The 13,773-nt window shown below is 41.2% G+C and overlaps 1 protein-coding gene across 1 annotated transcript; it reads left to right on the top strand.

The window, feature by feature from the left end:
• Positions 1 to 2,977: 2,977 nt before the first annotated feature.
• LOC115832449 (cytochrome c oxidase subunit 8C, mitochondrial) lies at positions 2,978 to 4,154 on the top strand. The gene is made up of 2 exons (XM_030803539.1): positions 2,978 to 3,190; positions 3,827 to 4,154. Exons 1-2 carry the CDS (start codon positions 3,065 to 3,067, stop codon positions 3,917 to 3,919), a joined length of 219 nt encoding a protein of 72 aa, XP_030659399.1. The 5' UTR covers positions 2,978 to 3,064; the 3' UTR covers positions 3,920 to 4,154.
• The last annotated feature ends 9,619 nt before the right edge of the window (positions 4,155 to 13,773 follow it).

The following is a 13,773-nucleotide window of genomic DNA, read 5'->3' as shown; positions in this document are numbered from 1 at the left end:
GCTTTTTAAAAATTAAAAATGGGGTATTACCCAAAGAAAAAAGGCTTGACTAATATCATCTTTCTTAAAGCTCTTTTGTTGTTAGCAATAGAAATCCAGCACCACCTAGTTTAAGCCCAAAGCAGGATTTATCATAAAGTATATAAAGAGAGGCCCAGAACTCAAGGAGAGGAAAGTGTCCTAACTTCAGAATAGGGAGAATTCAAACCAGGGCTTTGAACACAGGCAGGATGTTCCCTCTGGCTCTTATCTCTGGTTCTTTGAGCAGCTTGGCTACATTATTAACTCACTGTGGAAGGGCTTTCTTGCTAGGTAGGAAAAAAAACATGGCTCCCAAGTTACAACATCCATCTCAACCAACAGACTGGGTCCCAGCTCTCTCTTTGGTCCAATATTTGAGTCAAGTAGTGTAACAACTGTGGCCAGGAAACAGAGCAATGTTGCACTAAATCATTTCTTAGAGGACTCGTGTAACCCAGAGGTGCTCAAATTATTATCTGGGGATATCTAAGGCAAAGTTAAGAGTTTACCTGATGTGACTGGGCAGGATGAGCCAAGGGAAGACTGAGAACAAGGAGATGAGGTTAGGGAGGTGGCCAGCCATGGTTCATGCAGGTCCTTGATTGGTTAGGATAAGATTCCAGAGCACAGTTGCCCAGTGGAAATGTAACATGGGCTGGGCATGATGGTTAACTCCCGTAATCCTAACATTTTGGGAGGCCGAGGCAGGTGGATTGCTTGAGGCCAGGAGTTTAAGAACAGCCTGGGCAACATGGTGAAACATGCCCCAGAGTTAGGAGGCGGGGCCTTTGGGAAGTAATTAGATCATACCACAGCCCTCATGAATAGGATTAGTAACCTTATAAAAGAGGCCCTAGAGAGCTACCTTGTTGCTTCCATCTTATGAAGACACAACCAGAACAAGAAAGTGGGCCCTCACTGGACATCAAATCTACCAGCACGTTGATTTTGAGTTTCTAGCATCCAGAACTGTAAGAAATACATTTCCGTCATTTATAAGCCACCCAGTTTGTTGTATTCTAACAGCCTGAACAGACTGAGACAGTAACAGAAAGGAATAAAAGTAACCGAACTGCTTCTTCATATTCATAAGCATGAAATGACAACCAAGGATCATAAGATACTTGAATAAAACTAGCAGGTTCAAAATAAATAAATAGAATGTATGCCAGAAGAAACACAGATAGTTCATTGAATAGAGATAACTTTTTAAAAGTTCAGATTAATATTCTGAAAGAAATCTAAAGTGATAGCATCTATAAAATACTAACAAGTGACTGTAAAAGCAAAAATTAGTATGTTTTAAAACTATAATTCTAAAATAAAAAATCATGGGCTAGAAGAAAAAGTCAAGGAAATCCTGCAAAATGTAGAACAAGGGACAAAACGTCGATGAGTGAGAAAAATGTTGAAAGACAGAGGTGACCCGCTAAGAAGGGCCAATGTCCATCAATAAGAATTTTAGGTTGAGAACAAAGAAAACAGAGAGAAGCAAATAAATAGGAATAGTGCTCCTATAGCTAAAGAACCATGACTTCAGATAGAAAGGTCTTACCCACTGCTAATCCATATGAATGGAAAAATACCCATATCTAACAGTATCCTGGAGGAACGTCACAATTCCAAAGACAAAAAGGAATACCTAAAAGATTCCCAAAAGGAAAAAAGAGGGTACTCAAAGGAATGACAACTATATTGGCATTATATTTATCGGCTCACTAGATGCTGGAAAAGAAAGGAACAATGCCTTTTGAAAATCTCTGAAGGACAATGATTTTGAGCCCAGAGCTCTATAACCATTCAAACTGGCATTTAAATGGAGACCTATATATATATATATTTTGATTTCCAAGGACTGAGGAACTTTATCAGCTACAAACCCTTCCTGAAAGAACAGCTTAAGGATGTACTACAGCAAAACGACAAGAAATCTAAGAAAGAGGAAGATACCAGGCTGCAGAAACAGAGCAATCCAGAGAAACCCTAGAGTGTTAGTTGTGCAATAGGCCCCCAAAAGAAATAATGTGAAGACACAAGATCATTGTAGTAGATAAAGTTTTATTACAGTACTAAATTTAAAAATCAGGGTATATTTACTTTTCCCTCAAGAGAGTCTGGGCACAGTTCCTCATGCCTGTAATCCCAATACTCTGGGAGGCTGAGACAAGAGGATGGCTTGAGCCCAGGAGTTTGAGATCAGCCTGGGTGACACAGTGAGACCTGTCTCTACAAAAAAATAAGAAAATTAGCCTTAGTGACAGATAATTACATCACCTTTTCTTCTGGGTCCAAACACTCTATTTGACCCTGCCATGAATATTTTTTTATCATCAGCCGACTATAGAAACTTGTTCTTGGTTTTCAGTGTTAAGAATTAACCTATAGACATTTTATGGAAGATTTAATTTGCATTAGAGAACAGTGTGCTATAAACTCTGCCAATGCCAGGGCATGTTAAGAGGTATATAAAGTATAGAGAGGACGACAAAGGAAAGGAGTAGGTGTGCCAAGTCCCTCACCTTACCCAGCAGAAAAGAGATACTTAGTGTGAGGTGGGGTTGGGGCTCAGGGAAGGGTGGCAGGAGAGTTTAGGAGAGGATAGGACACGTGGGTGGAAAGTGAGGTGAATGAGGGCTGGGAGGTTGCAGGGAGCCCTGAGTGGAAAAGGCAGGGCAGAGCAGGGGGTGCTGAACTGAAGAGAGTGGAGCAGAGCAGGGATGTGCTGGGTGGAAGGGGTGGTGCAGAGCAACTGGTGCTGAGCAGAAGGGGTGGGGCAGAACACGGGGTGCTGGGCAGAAAGGGTGTGGCAGAGCACGGAGTGCTGAGTGGAAAGGGCAGTACAGAGCAAGGAGTGGTGAGCGGAAGAGGCGGGGCAGAGCAGGGGGTGCTGGGCAGAAGGGGCGGGGTAGGGGCGAGGGCAGAGCGCCCCCTCGTGGCTGGGGCGCCTGCGCAAACCAGCTGCCTCACGAGCACTGGAGGTTGCATTACTTGGCTTCACCTCACTTGTGCTGTCCACGCCTGGCTTTGTCTCACCTGACGCGATATGCCTCTCCTGCGTGGGCGCTGTCCTGCCTGCCGCCACTACCGCCGCTTGGCCCTGCTCGACCTGCAGCCCGCTCCCCGCTTCGCCCACTCGGAGCCCCCGCGCCAGCGGCCCCTGTCTGCCGCGGTGAGTTGAGGCCCAGCCATCATGGCGGGCGGGAAGCGCGTGGCCCAGGCGGGGCGCCCCGACGGGTGGGGAGAAGGGAGGACACGGCGTGCGGGCCTCGCGTGGGAGGCTCCTGTGGCTTGGTCGCCGTTGGGGGAGGTTCTTGTGGCTTGGTTGCTGTTGGGGGACGTTCCTAGGAGAGGGTCGCTGTGAGGATGCCGTCGTCGGGCACAGGGGCGGAAAGCCCGGGACCCTGAGGAGCGCGGGGGGATTGGGCCTCCTTCGTTGTTACCCTTTAGCGGCACCTGGCTGGCTCGGGGGCGGGGCTGTGGTTTCGCGGAGGAATGGTTTACCATCCTCGGACGTCCTCGGCACTGCCAAGATCTAGCATTTTCGATAAAATGGTGGAAATCTTGGGCCACATAGAAGTTCCAGAGTGCGAAGGTTGGAACCGGAGAACCGTTAGATGAAAAATGAATTAAAAAAAAAAATCAGGTGATCCATGAATCGGTTTTCGGCATTTTAGATTTCACCTGGACCGTGTTTCTAGGACAACGGCCTAGTTGCTTAAAATGTTTTTTTAAGCACTTTTTGTTAGGCAGCAAGTCGCTGGCCCAGGAAGCCATACTCAGAAGCGCATGTCATCTTCTCTTCCAGGAAATGGCTGTTGGACTTGTGGTGTTTTTTACTACCTTCTTAACACCAGCTGCATATGTGCTAGGCAACCTGAAGCAGTTCAGAAGGAATTAGATGGAAGATGATGTTGAACAGCTGTTAACGTCTAAAAAACTTTAAGAAAAAGCTGTGTTTTTGTTAACGAGCAAAATTACCTAGTTGAGTTGATGCAACCATTGTGGTATTCACTTTCCTCATGTTTATGATGAATATTTTGCACTTTTTTAGTACTGTGCGTTATATAGATGTATAGTCAAAAATGTTCGCTTAAGTGTTAAATAAAACGGAAACACTTATTCGTGCTTGGTAATATGTGTGCAGATTATTTTCTAAACATCGTGAAAGCTGATGAAAATTTACCGAGAACTGCTGTGAAAGGTCTGACTTAGTGATTCAGGGAGTGACATTAAGGGAGTGAATGTATCTAGTGACATCACCCTTAAAAGGTTAGATGTGTAGCTGTGAGGTAATATAAGTTTAGCTAAATGGTTTTTATGTTCTATTAGTACTGCCATGCCACACTTCACAATTTGTTGTGAGAAGTACAACCATTTCTTATCTTTGCCTCTTTAAATGACTACATGTCAGAATGTGAAGAATGAGTACATCTCCTATTTTAATGGTTGTTATCTTCTCTTAGTCTTCTGTGAAGTTTGAAGAATCATACACATCTTTGAATTGTCTTAGCTGTTGATTATGCTGTTATCATGGGCAACATAGTTCAACTCTGAGTCTTGGTTTCCTTATCTCTGTGATGGGGACTTAAAATTGCTGTCTTGAAGTGATGCTGTGGGAATAAAACATTGGACAAAGAAAGATAAAGTACCTCTCAACATAGTACCTGAAACAATAGTCAATAAATAGAAGTTGGGCAACCCACCTGGGTCCCCCCACACTGTGGAAGCTTTGTTCTTTCGCTCTTCGCAATAAATCTTGCTGCTGCTCACTATTTGGGTCCGCGCCGCCTTTAAGAGCTGTAACACTCAGCGCGCAGGTCTGCAGCTTCACTGCTGAAGCCAGCGAGACCACGAACCCACCAGAAGGAATAAACTCCGGACACATCTGAACATCTGAAGGAACAAACTCCGGACACATCTGAACATCTGAAGGAACAAACTCCGGACACACATCGTCTTTAAGAACCGTAACACTCACCGTGAGGGTCCGCAGCTTCATTATTGAAATCAGCGAGACCAAGAACCCACCAATTCCGGACACAATAAGTGATTAACAGCAGATATACCAGTTGTCAGAAACATATTCACCTGGCCAAACCCTTGGAGACATGAAGAAGAGCAGAAGCGAGACTTTTAATGGCAGTCTTGCAAGACTGGCCGTCTGGTAGGCAGGCACACCTGGGGCACTTACAGTAGCAGGTAATTTATCCCCTAGCATGTAATAAGTCCCTCCCCCAGTTCCTCACTGGTCGAGTACTATGGGGTTACAATCTTCCTGGATGTTGCTTAAGTTTCATTATCCCCCTATAAGGTTATACCCCAGTCCCCTTCCCCACTGAAGTTTTGATTTCCCAATAACAACACTTTCTTCCCTTTTATAGGCTGATCTTTCCTCTACATTCTGTTTGCTTATTGACCTTCTAGGTGCGTGAGCTGTGTGGTTTGTTACATCCACAGGCTGGCTGCACGTACTTAGATTTATCATGCCTTGAAAGTGGACTGTTTAAAGTGTTTTCTCACACTAATTATTTTATATCTACCTTTGCTAAATATTTCAGGTTCAATAAAAACAGCTGAGGCTTCTGAATTATTGGCAAAATGTCCTTGTGTTTAAGGTTCTTACTCAGGTGAACGCCTGATGTTCACAGGCTTTATAAATGATTAACAGAGAAATAACTTTAAATGACAACTAGTTCTGTCTAATATCTTCATTTTTCAGAAGTAATCTAGATAAACTGTTAAAAAAATTAAGTGCATAAAAATAGGATAAATGCTTCCAGGTAAACTTTTTATGTAATTTTAAAATCTTAAAATTATTTTGGATGCTTATTGAATATTTGGGTCATTTCTAACTAAGAAAGGGTTATAATATGGGAAAATGTATTTCTAAAATTGTGGAGTGGTTTCATCTATAAAGTGTTCACATCTGATAGACAGTTCAGGATGTCTTGCTTCCTAGGTTTTCACTAAAATTTAAGGTTACTAAGAATAAGAATTCTAGTTAATATATAATTCTTATATAATTCTATAAGTTGTGTTCTTGAGAAAAAATAATTTTATATAATTTAGAAGTTATTCAAAAGTTAAAAAAGGTAAAAAGAAAATCGGAAGTAAAAGATGTGAGAAAAGTTATGAATATAAATATATTTTTGGTAAGTAAGATTGTTTAAAAATAATAATTTTATCTAAAAAAGATCTTGTGTGGTAAATTTTTGTCTTAAAGTAAAATAACTGGTTATTTTTAAAAAGAAGTGTAATGTAAGACAAGTAAGAAAGTGAAAAGTGTTATAAATGGGCTGTGTAAGTGGTTATAAGGTACAAGAAACAGAATTTATAAAAGGAATGTTGTAAGTAAGTTGGTTATAACTAAAAAGGAAACCATTATAATAGTCTTTCTAAAGGTTAGCCCCTTACATTAAAACAAGGGTTACTTAAGGTATTGCTTTGCTTTTAGGGAAATTACAAGAGGTTTTGATTTTTAATTATATAACCAATTTCTTTTAAAAACTTCTTAGATTCGTATCTGAGAGGTTCAACATTTGTTGTGTCTTGTTGCTTTCAGCTTTTCCTCCCCTTGAGAAGGCTTGAGATGACAACTCTCTTCCTCAGTTTTTTCATCACTCCTGAAATTTTTTCCCTCTAGTTCCAGCTGTTGTTGTGGCCTAATACTAAAATGTTTTATCTTAAAGGTCCAAAAAAGCAATGTTTACCTCCAGTATAACTTTATCTGTACTCCTGATTTTTCTTGATAAGTCTAAATTTTTCAATGTAATCAGGAATTTCTCATGCTATTACTAAGACTCATGTATTCTTCTGCTATACTCATAACCTTGAACAGACTCTTCCTGTGTCTGATTAAATTCATGTACTCTTTTCAATAGGTTTGACTTTTGGGTTATCTAAATGGGCTTCCCATAAGGAGAAGCAATTACACTGCAGAAAGTTTTCTTTGCCTTTTTGGTACTTGGCTTAAAAAACAAAGATTTTACATTTTATTAATAGCAAAATAATTTCTATATTATATTCGTAGGTTTTTGATTCTTTAGGAAAACTAAAATTTAAAAGGGCTAAGGTATTTATATTCATGTAACTTTGTATATTGCTTTTAAAGTCTTTTAATTATCAATCTTTGGTTAAATGAACACATATTTTTTGCTTTGGTGAAATGTTTTGAGCCTTTTAACATCTTTAATAAATATTCTTGAAATAAAAAATAAATAAATAGAAGGGAGTTGACACAGGCTCAATCTTCTGATTTCTTGTATTCAGTGAGACCTTGCTTTTGCTGCCAGTTTTGAACTTACTTTTTCCTTCTCTAACTCTGGTGGCTTTGTATTTCGGCTTCTGATGCCTACCTTCTTGTGCTCCAAATTATGGCAAAAGACAGCTTTACCCTCCTAGCTGGGGAAGAATATTGAACTATAGGAATCTTTTCCATAGAACTTTAGCACTTAGTGTTCTGAACCATTTGACACTCAAGTTATTGAGTACTCTCATGCAATAATACTGTATGTTGGGAAATGGTAACTTATTTCGATGAATGAACTCTGTTGCCCTGTCTCATTAATTTTACACTCATAAAGGTGTCACATTCAAGGTACAGTTTGTTCTTGTTTGGGGTAGTTTTGTTCTATAAAGGCACTGTGAACACTGAATTAATGAATACTGAACTCCTAGGGGAAATTCAGGGTTAAGTTCCTGTGAGCCTCTGGTCATAACATTTTTGTCAGCCTCTCAGTCTATAACTTATTTTATGTCTGTTTCCTTTTTAAAACACCTTATTTAATATACAGATGCTCTTGGACTTAATGATGGGGTTACCTCCTGATAAACCCATTGTAAATTGAAAGTATTGTAAGTACTGTAAGTTGAAAATGCATTTAATCCACCTAACCTGAATATCATAGCCTACCTTAAACGTGCTCAGAACACTTATAAATCAAGTGCTGTTTTAAATGGAACCTATTTATAGTTTATGCACATATGCACAAACATAAACATACAATATGATACTTTGGTAGGTTCAACAGTTGAGGGAATCACATCTCTGATGTCATATGTGATGTCAGCCTTCAATCTGAGCTTCCTTATTCCACGGTTCCCACCACACCTTGACTTGACATCACTGAGATTTCTACTTCTTTCTTCTGCACAGGACCCTGCTATTTTTCCTTTTACTTATCGAACCTTATCTTTTTATAGTATGTGGAACTATTTTTTATTTTTATTTTTATTTTTTGAGACAGTGTCTCACTGTGTCGCCCAGGCTGGAGTGCAGTGGCACAGTCACAGCTCACTGAAGCCTTGAACTCCTGGGCTCAAGTGATTCTCCCACCTTGACTTCCCAAAGCTTTGGATTACAGGCATGAGCCACTGTGCCCAGCATATTCAGCACTTTTTAACTCTGTTTGAAATCACCTTTGCCATAGTATCACACACTGTGGTTTGGCTGCATCTTATTTTCCTGCTATGAGTTTGATAGTTCTTTCTTAGTCTTAGCCTCTCTTTTTTTCTGTTGTAAAATTTATTCTTTCTTTATATTCTCATTCCTTGAATAACTTCAGTTACCATATACTTGTTTACTCCTGTATCAATCACCCTGTCCCATATCGTTCTCCTGAAATCCAGATAATTATGTGTATTTGCTTAACATTTCCTCTTGGATATTATGTAGACACTTCAGATTTAAAAATCCAAACCTGAAACCTTTCTCTCCTCAAACCTGCTCTTCTTCCTGTGCATTGAGTGATTCATTCAATATTTGATCACGTTTGGACACTTACTGTACACCACTGTACACTGTGCTAGGAACTGGATATATACTGAGGAACCAAAAAGACAAAGTCAGTGTCCTAACTTGCTCTAGAAGAGGAGATAGACAAACATGTAACCTTAAATACATAATCATAAATAAGGTATGGAAAATAGCCATGGGACCTAACTTAAACTGGGGGAGGAGGGAGTCACAGAAGTTATGTTTGCTGGCCGGGCGCGGTGGCTCATGCCTGTAATCTGAGCACTTTGGGAGGCCGAGATGGGTGGATCACGAGGTCAGGAGATCGAGACCATCCTGGCTAACAGGGTGAAACCGCGTCTCTCCTAAAAAAATACAAAAAAAATTAGCTGGGCCCAGTGGCGGGTTCCTGTAGTCCCAGCTACTCGGGAGGCTGAGGGAGGAGAATGGCGTGAACCTGGGAGGCGGAGCTTGCAGTGAGCCGAGATAGCACCATTGCACTCCAGCCTGGGCAACAGAGCAAGACTCTGGCTCAAAAAAAAAAAAAAGAAGTTATGCTTGCTAACGTGTTATTTAAGTTGACCTGAATGACAAATAGATGAAGGGTGGGGGAAAAAACTAAAATTTTAGGCAGAAAGAACATGACACCCTGAGGGGGTCAATATCTTTAACATTTTGTAGAATTGAAGAAAGCTATGTTAAATTTAAGGGTTTTGAGTGAGAAGGAAAGTGATATGAGAAGATGATGATGGGCAGATGAGAGCCAAATCCTTACAGGCTGTGTTTTATGGGCATTTAAAGTTTTATTTTAAGTACAAGTTGAGTACCTCTAATTTGAAAATCTGAAATCCAAAATGCTCCAAGATCTGAAACTTAGGAGTGCTGACATGATGCTCAAAGGAAATGCTCATTGGAGCATTTCAGATTTTGGATTTTTAGCTTGGGGATGCTCAAGTGGTAAGTATAATGCACATATTTCAAAATCCAACAAAATTCAAAATCTGAAACACTTCTGGTCCCAGCATTTTTTTCTTTTTTTGAGACAGGGTCTTACTCTGTCACCCAGGCTGGGAGGTAGTGGTGCTATCGTGGCTTACTGTACCCTTGACATCCTGGTCTGAAGTGATCCTCCCACCTCAGTCCCTTGGGTTGCTGGGACCACAGGCATGCGCCACCATGCCCAACAAATTAAAAAACTTTTTTTTTGTAGGGACGGGGTCTTGCTATGTTGCCCAGATTGGTCTTGATCTCCTGGGCTCAAGTAATCCTCCTGCCTTGATCTCTCAAAGTGCTGGGATTACAGGCATGAGATACTGCACCCAGCCCTAAGCATTTTGAATAAGAGGTATTCAGTCTATACAGGAAGAGGGTTTTGAACAGGAAAGGGTTAGGATCTGATTTTGGTAAGACAACCCAAGTACTTTATGAAAGTAAATGTAATGAGAAGTAGATCATGTTTGGCTTGAATCTCAAAAGTAAGCTAGTATGGTCATTTCAGCCACCAGAGAGAGACATGGAAGCCATCTTTGTCTTTACTGTAGTTCTAATTTTACAGCCTTTTTTTGACGGAGTTTGGCTCTTATCACCCAGGCTGGGAGTGCAGTGACGTGATCTCGACTCACTGCCACCTCCTCCTCCTGGGTTCAAGCAATTCTCCTGCCCCAGCCTCCTGAGTAGCTGGGATTACAGGTGCCTGCCACCATGCCCAGCTAGTTTTTTTTTTTCTCCCCCTGAGACGGAGTTTTGCTCTTTCACCCAGGCTGGAGTGCAGTGGCACGTTCTCAGCTCACTCACTGCAACCTCCACCTTCTGGTTTCAAGCAGACTCTCCTGCCTCAGCCTCCCAAGTAGCTGGGATTATAGGTGCCTGCCACCACACCCAGCTAATTTTTGTATTTTTAATAGAGATGGGGTTTCACCATATTGGCCAGGCTGGTCTCGAACTCTTGACTTCGTGATCGGCCCGCCTTGGCCTCTCAAACTGCTGGGATTAGAGGCGTGAGCCACTGCACCCAGCCAGTTTTTTATATTTTTAGTAGAGATGGGGTTTCATCATGTTGGCCAGGGTGGTCTCGAACTCCTGACCTCAAGTGATCTGCCTGCCTTGGCCTCCCAAAGTACTGGGATTATAGATGTGAGCCACCATGCCTGGCCTAATTTTACAGTCTTAATAATTTTACATATTTAACTTCTTTTACATTGACCAGCTCTTTCCATCCAGGTTCAGCTTCATCTCTTAACAAGTCTTAACTGTCTTCCTAACTATGCTCTTGTTATAGTAAACTACTCATATTTTCATGCCCCTATCCTATCAATGCACCAGTTTTTCAGATTGCCTCCAGCCTTTACATAGGTAGCTACTGTCTCTAGAATGCTTTTCTCCTTCTTCTTCAATTTGTACTTTGGCTTGGATAATTTTTACTCCTATTGCTCTCTCAACTCTCAGATTAAATGTGTCCTTTGGATAACCTCCCCATGTCCTGTGTTCCCATGACATCCGTAGCTTACTCTTATTACAAATGTAGTCTCTTCAGGAATCTACTTCTGGTGTACTTTTTTTTTTTTTTTTTTTTTGAGGCAGAGTCTTGTACTGTCGCCCAAGCTGGAGTGCAGTGATGCGATCTAGGCTCACTGCAACCTCCACCTCCCGGTTTCAAGCAATTCTCCTGCCTCAGCCTCCCAATTAGTTGGGATTACAGGCACCTGCCACCACACCTGGCTAATTTTTGTATTTTTAGTAGAGACAGAGTTTCATTGGCCAGGCTGGTCTCAAACTCCTGACCTCAGGTGATCCACCGGCCTTGGCCTCCCAAAGTGCTAGAATTACAGGCATGAGCCACTGTTCCCAGCCAGTTCTATTTCACTCTTGTAGGCTGCAGCCCTTTGGGGTCTTAACCCAAATCGACGTGGGTTCACCCAATCACCTGATTCCTCTCCTAACCCAGGTCACTTTGTACTCTGGGCTCCAATCTCTGTTTCCTTACCCATGAGAGACTGTCAAAAGCACTTCTCAGGCACTTCTTCCAGAGTTGCCGAATGCAGCGCTCTCTTGATCTCTGTATTTCACCAGCGTCTGGCCTGGTAAGTCTTCAGTGTTTTGCAGTTCTTCAGTACCTTCAAGGAGATGTTTGTGCATTTCGTTCTACTTGTCTAGTAGATCAGCAGAAATAACTGGCTTTACTGACCCATTCTCCCATTACCAGAAGTGCAAACCCACTATATGATCTGATTTTTCAGGTTTTGAAATATTTAAAATTATTTTTGCCACATCTGGCCTAGTAATCTGTTTTTAAAGCTATGGTTAAAGCAAATGAATAGCTCTCTTTAAGGTGAATGGAGAATTTGAAATAATCTAAATTCAGGTTAAAAATTTTTTCCCTAACTTTTATTTTAGGTTTGGAGTACATATGCAGATTTGTTAATATGGGTAAATTGTATGTCGTGAGGTTTGGGTATACAGATTATTTTGTCACCCCGGTAATAAGCACAGTACTCAATAGGAAGTTTTTCAATTCTCACCCTCCTCCCACCCTTCAAACTGAAGTAGGCCCCAGTGTTTCTTGTTCCTTTGTTTCCATGTGTACCCAGTGTTTCACTCCCACTTATAAAAGAGAGCATGTGGTATTTGGTTTTCTGCTTCTGCATTAATTAACTTATGACGTGTGTTAATTCACATAGGACAATGGCCTCCAGCTCTATCCATGTTGGTGCAAAGGACATGATCTCCTTTGTTTTCATGGCTGCATAGTATTCCATGGTGTTTATGTACCACATTTTCTTTATCCAGTCCACCACTAATGGGCATTGTGATGGTCAATACTGAGTGTCAAGTTTATTGGATTGAAGGATGCAAAGTATTGGTCCTGGGTGTGTCTGTGAGGGTGTTGCCAAAGGAGATTAACATTTCAGTCAGTGGGCTTGGAAAGGCAGACCGACCCTCAATCTGGTTGGGCACCATCTAATCAGCTGCCAGCATGGCCAGAATATAAAGCAGGCAGAAAAACGTGAAAACACTAGACTGGCTTAGCCTCCCAGCCTAAATCTTTCTCCCGTGCTGGATGCTTCCTGCCCTCGAACATCAGACTCCAAGTTCTTCAGCTTTGGGACTCAGACTGGCTTCCTTGCTCCTCAGCTTGCAGATGGCCTATTGTGGGACCTTGTGATTGTGTGAGTTAATACTACTTAATAAACTCCCATATATATATATATATAGATATATATATGGATATATAGATATATATATGGATATATAGAGATATATATGGATATATAGAGATATATATGGATATATAGAGATATATATGGATATATATATGATATATGGATATGTGGATATATATATGGATATATGGATATATATATGGACATATGGATAAATATATGTGTGTGTGTGTATATATATATATATCCTGTTAGATCTGTCCCTCTGGAGAACCCTGATGAATACAGATTTTGGTACCAGGAGTGGTTCTAGAGGAACAGAATATTAAGGATGGAGTTCTTTCATTGGTTTTAGGGTTTCTGGAGTTGGTGGCTTAATATGATTAGACCCCATAATGTTAAGGATGCTACTTCTAATAGTGTGGAGAACACTGATAGTCCTTGGCATGAACTGTTTAGAGAGTTATGCAAAATAAATGCATTTGACACCCCTGAGAGGCAAGGAGTTTAGTGACTCTATACATCATACCTTTGACTATATGTGGAGGACCAAGGAACATAAGGAAGTTGGTTGGTTGCTCCTAAGTTCACTGGACAAAGTGATGAAAGAAAATGATGAACTCAGGGATTCTAACTGCCAGCTTCAGAAGCAGATCCTGAGCCTCAAATCTTCTAAGATTGCCCTGAATGAGAGTCTTATCTCCTGTAGAGAAAGAGCTGAAATTGTAGAAAAACAGACACAAGCTCTTATCACGTGCGTGGCTGACCTGCAATGAAAAGTGGATGCACAGCCTCGCCAGGTGTCTACTGTTAAAGTGAGGTCATTGATTGGAAAAGAATGGGACCCTGCAACTTGGA

The sequence above is a fragment of the Nomascus leucogenys genome, chromosome 22a, assembly GCF_006542625.1.
Source record: "Nomascus leucogenys isolate Asia chromosome 22a, Asia_NLE_v1, whole genome shotgun sequence".
Classification (NCBI taxonomy): Eukaryota; Metazoa; Chordata; class Mammalia; order Primates; family Hylobatidae; genus Nomascus; species Nomascus leucogenys.
Note: the sequence above shows the minus strand (reverse complement) of the source record. Positions and strands in the feature narration are given on the sequence as shown.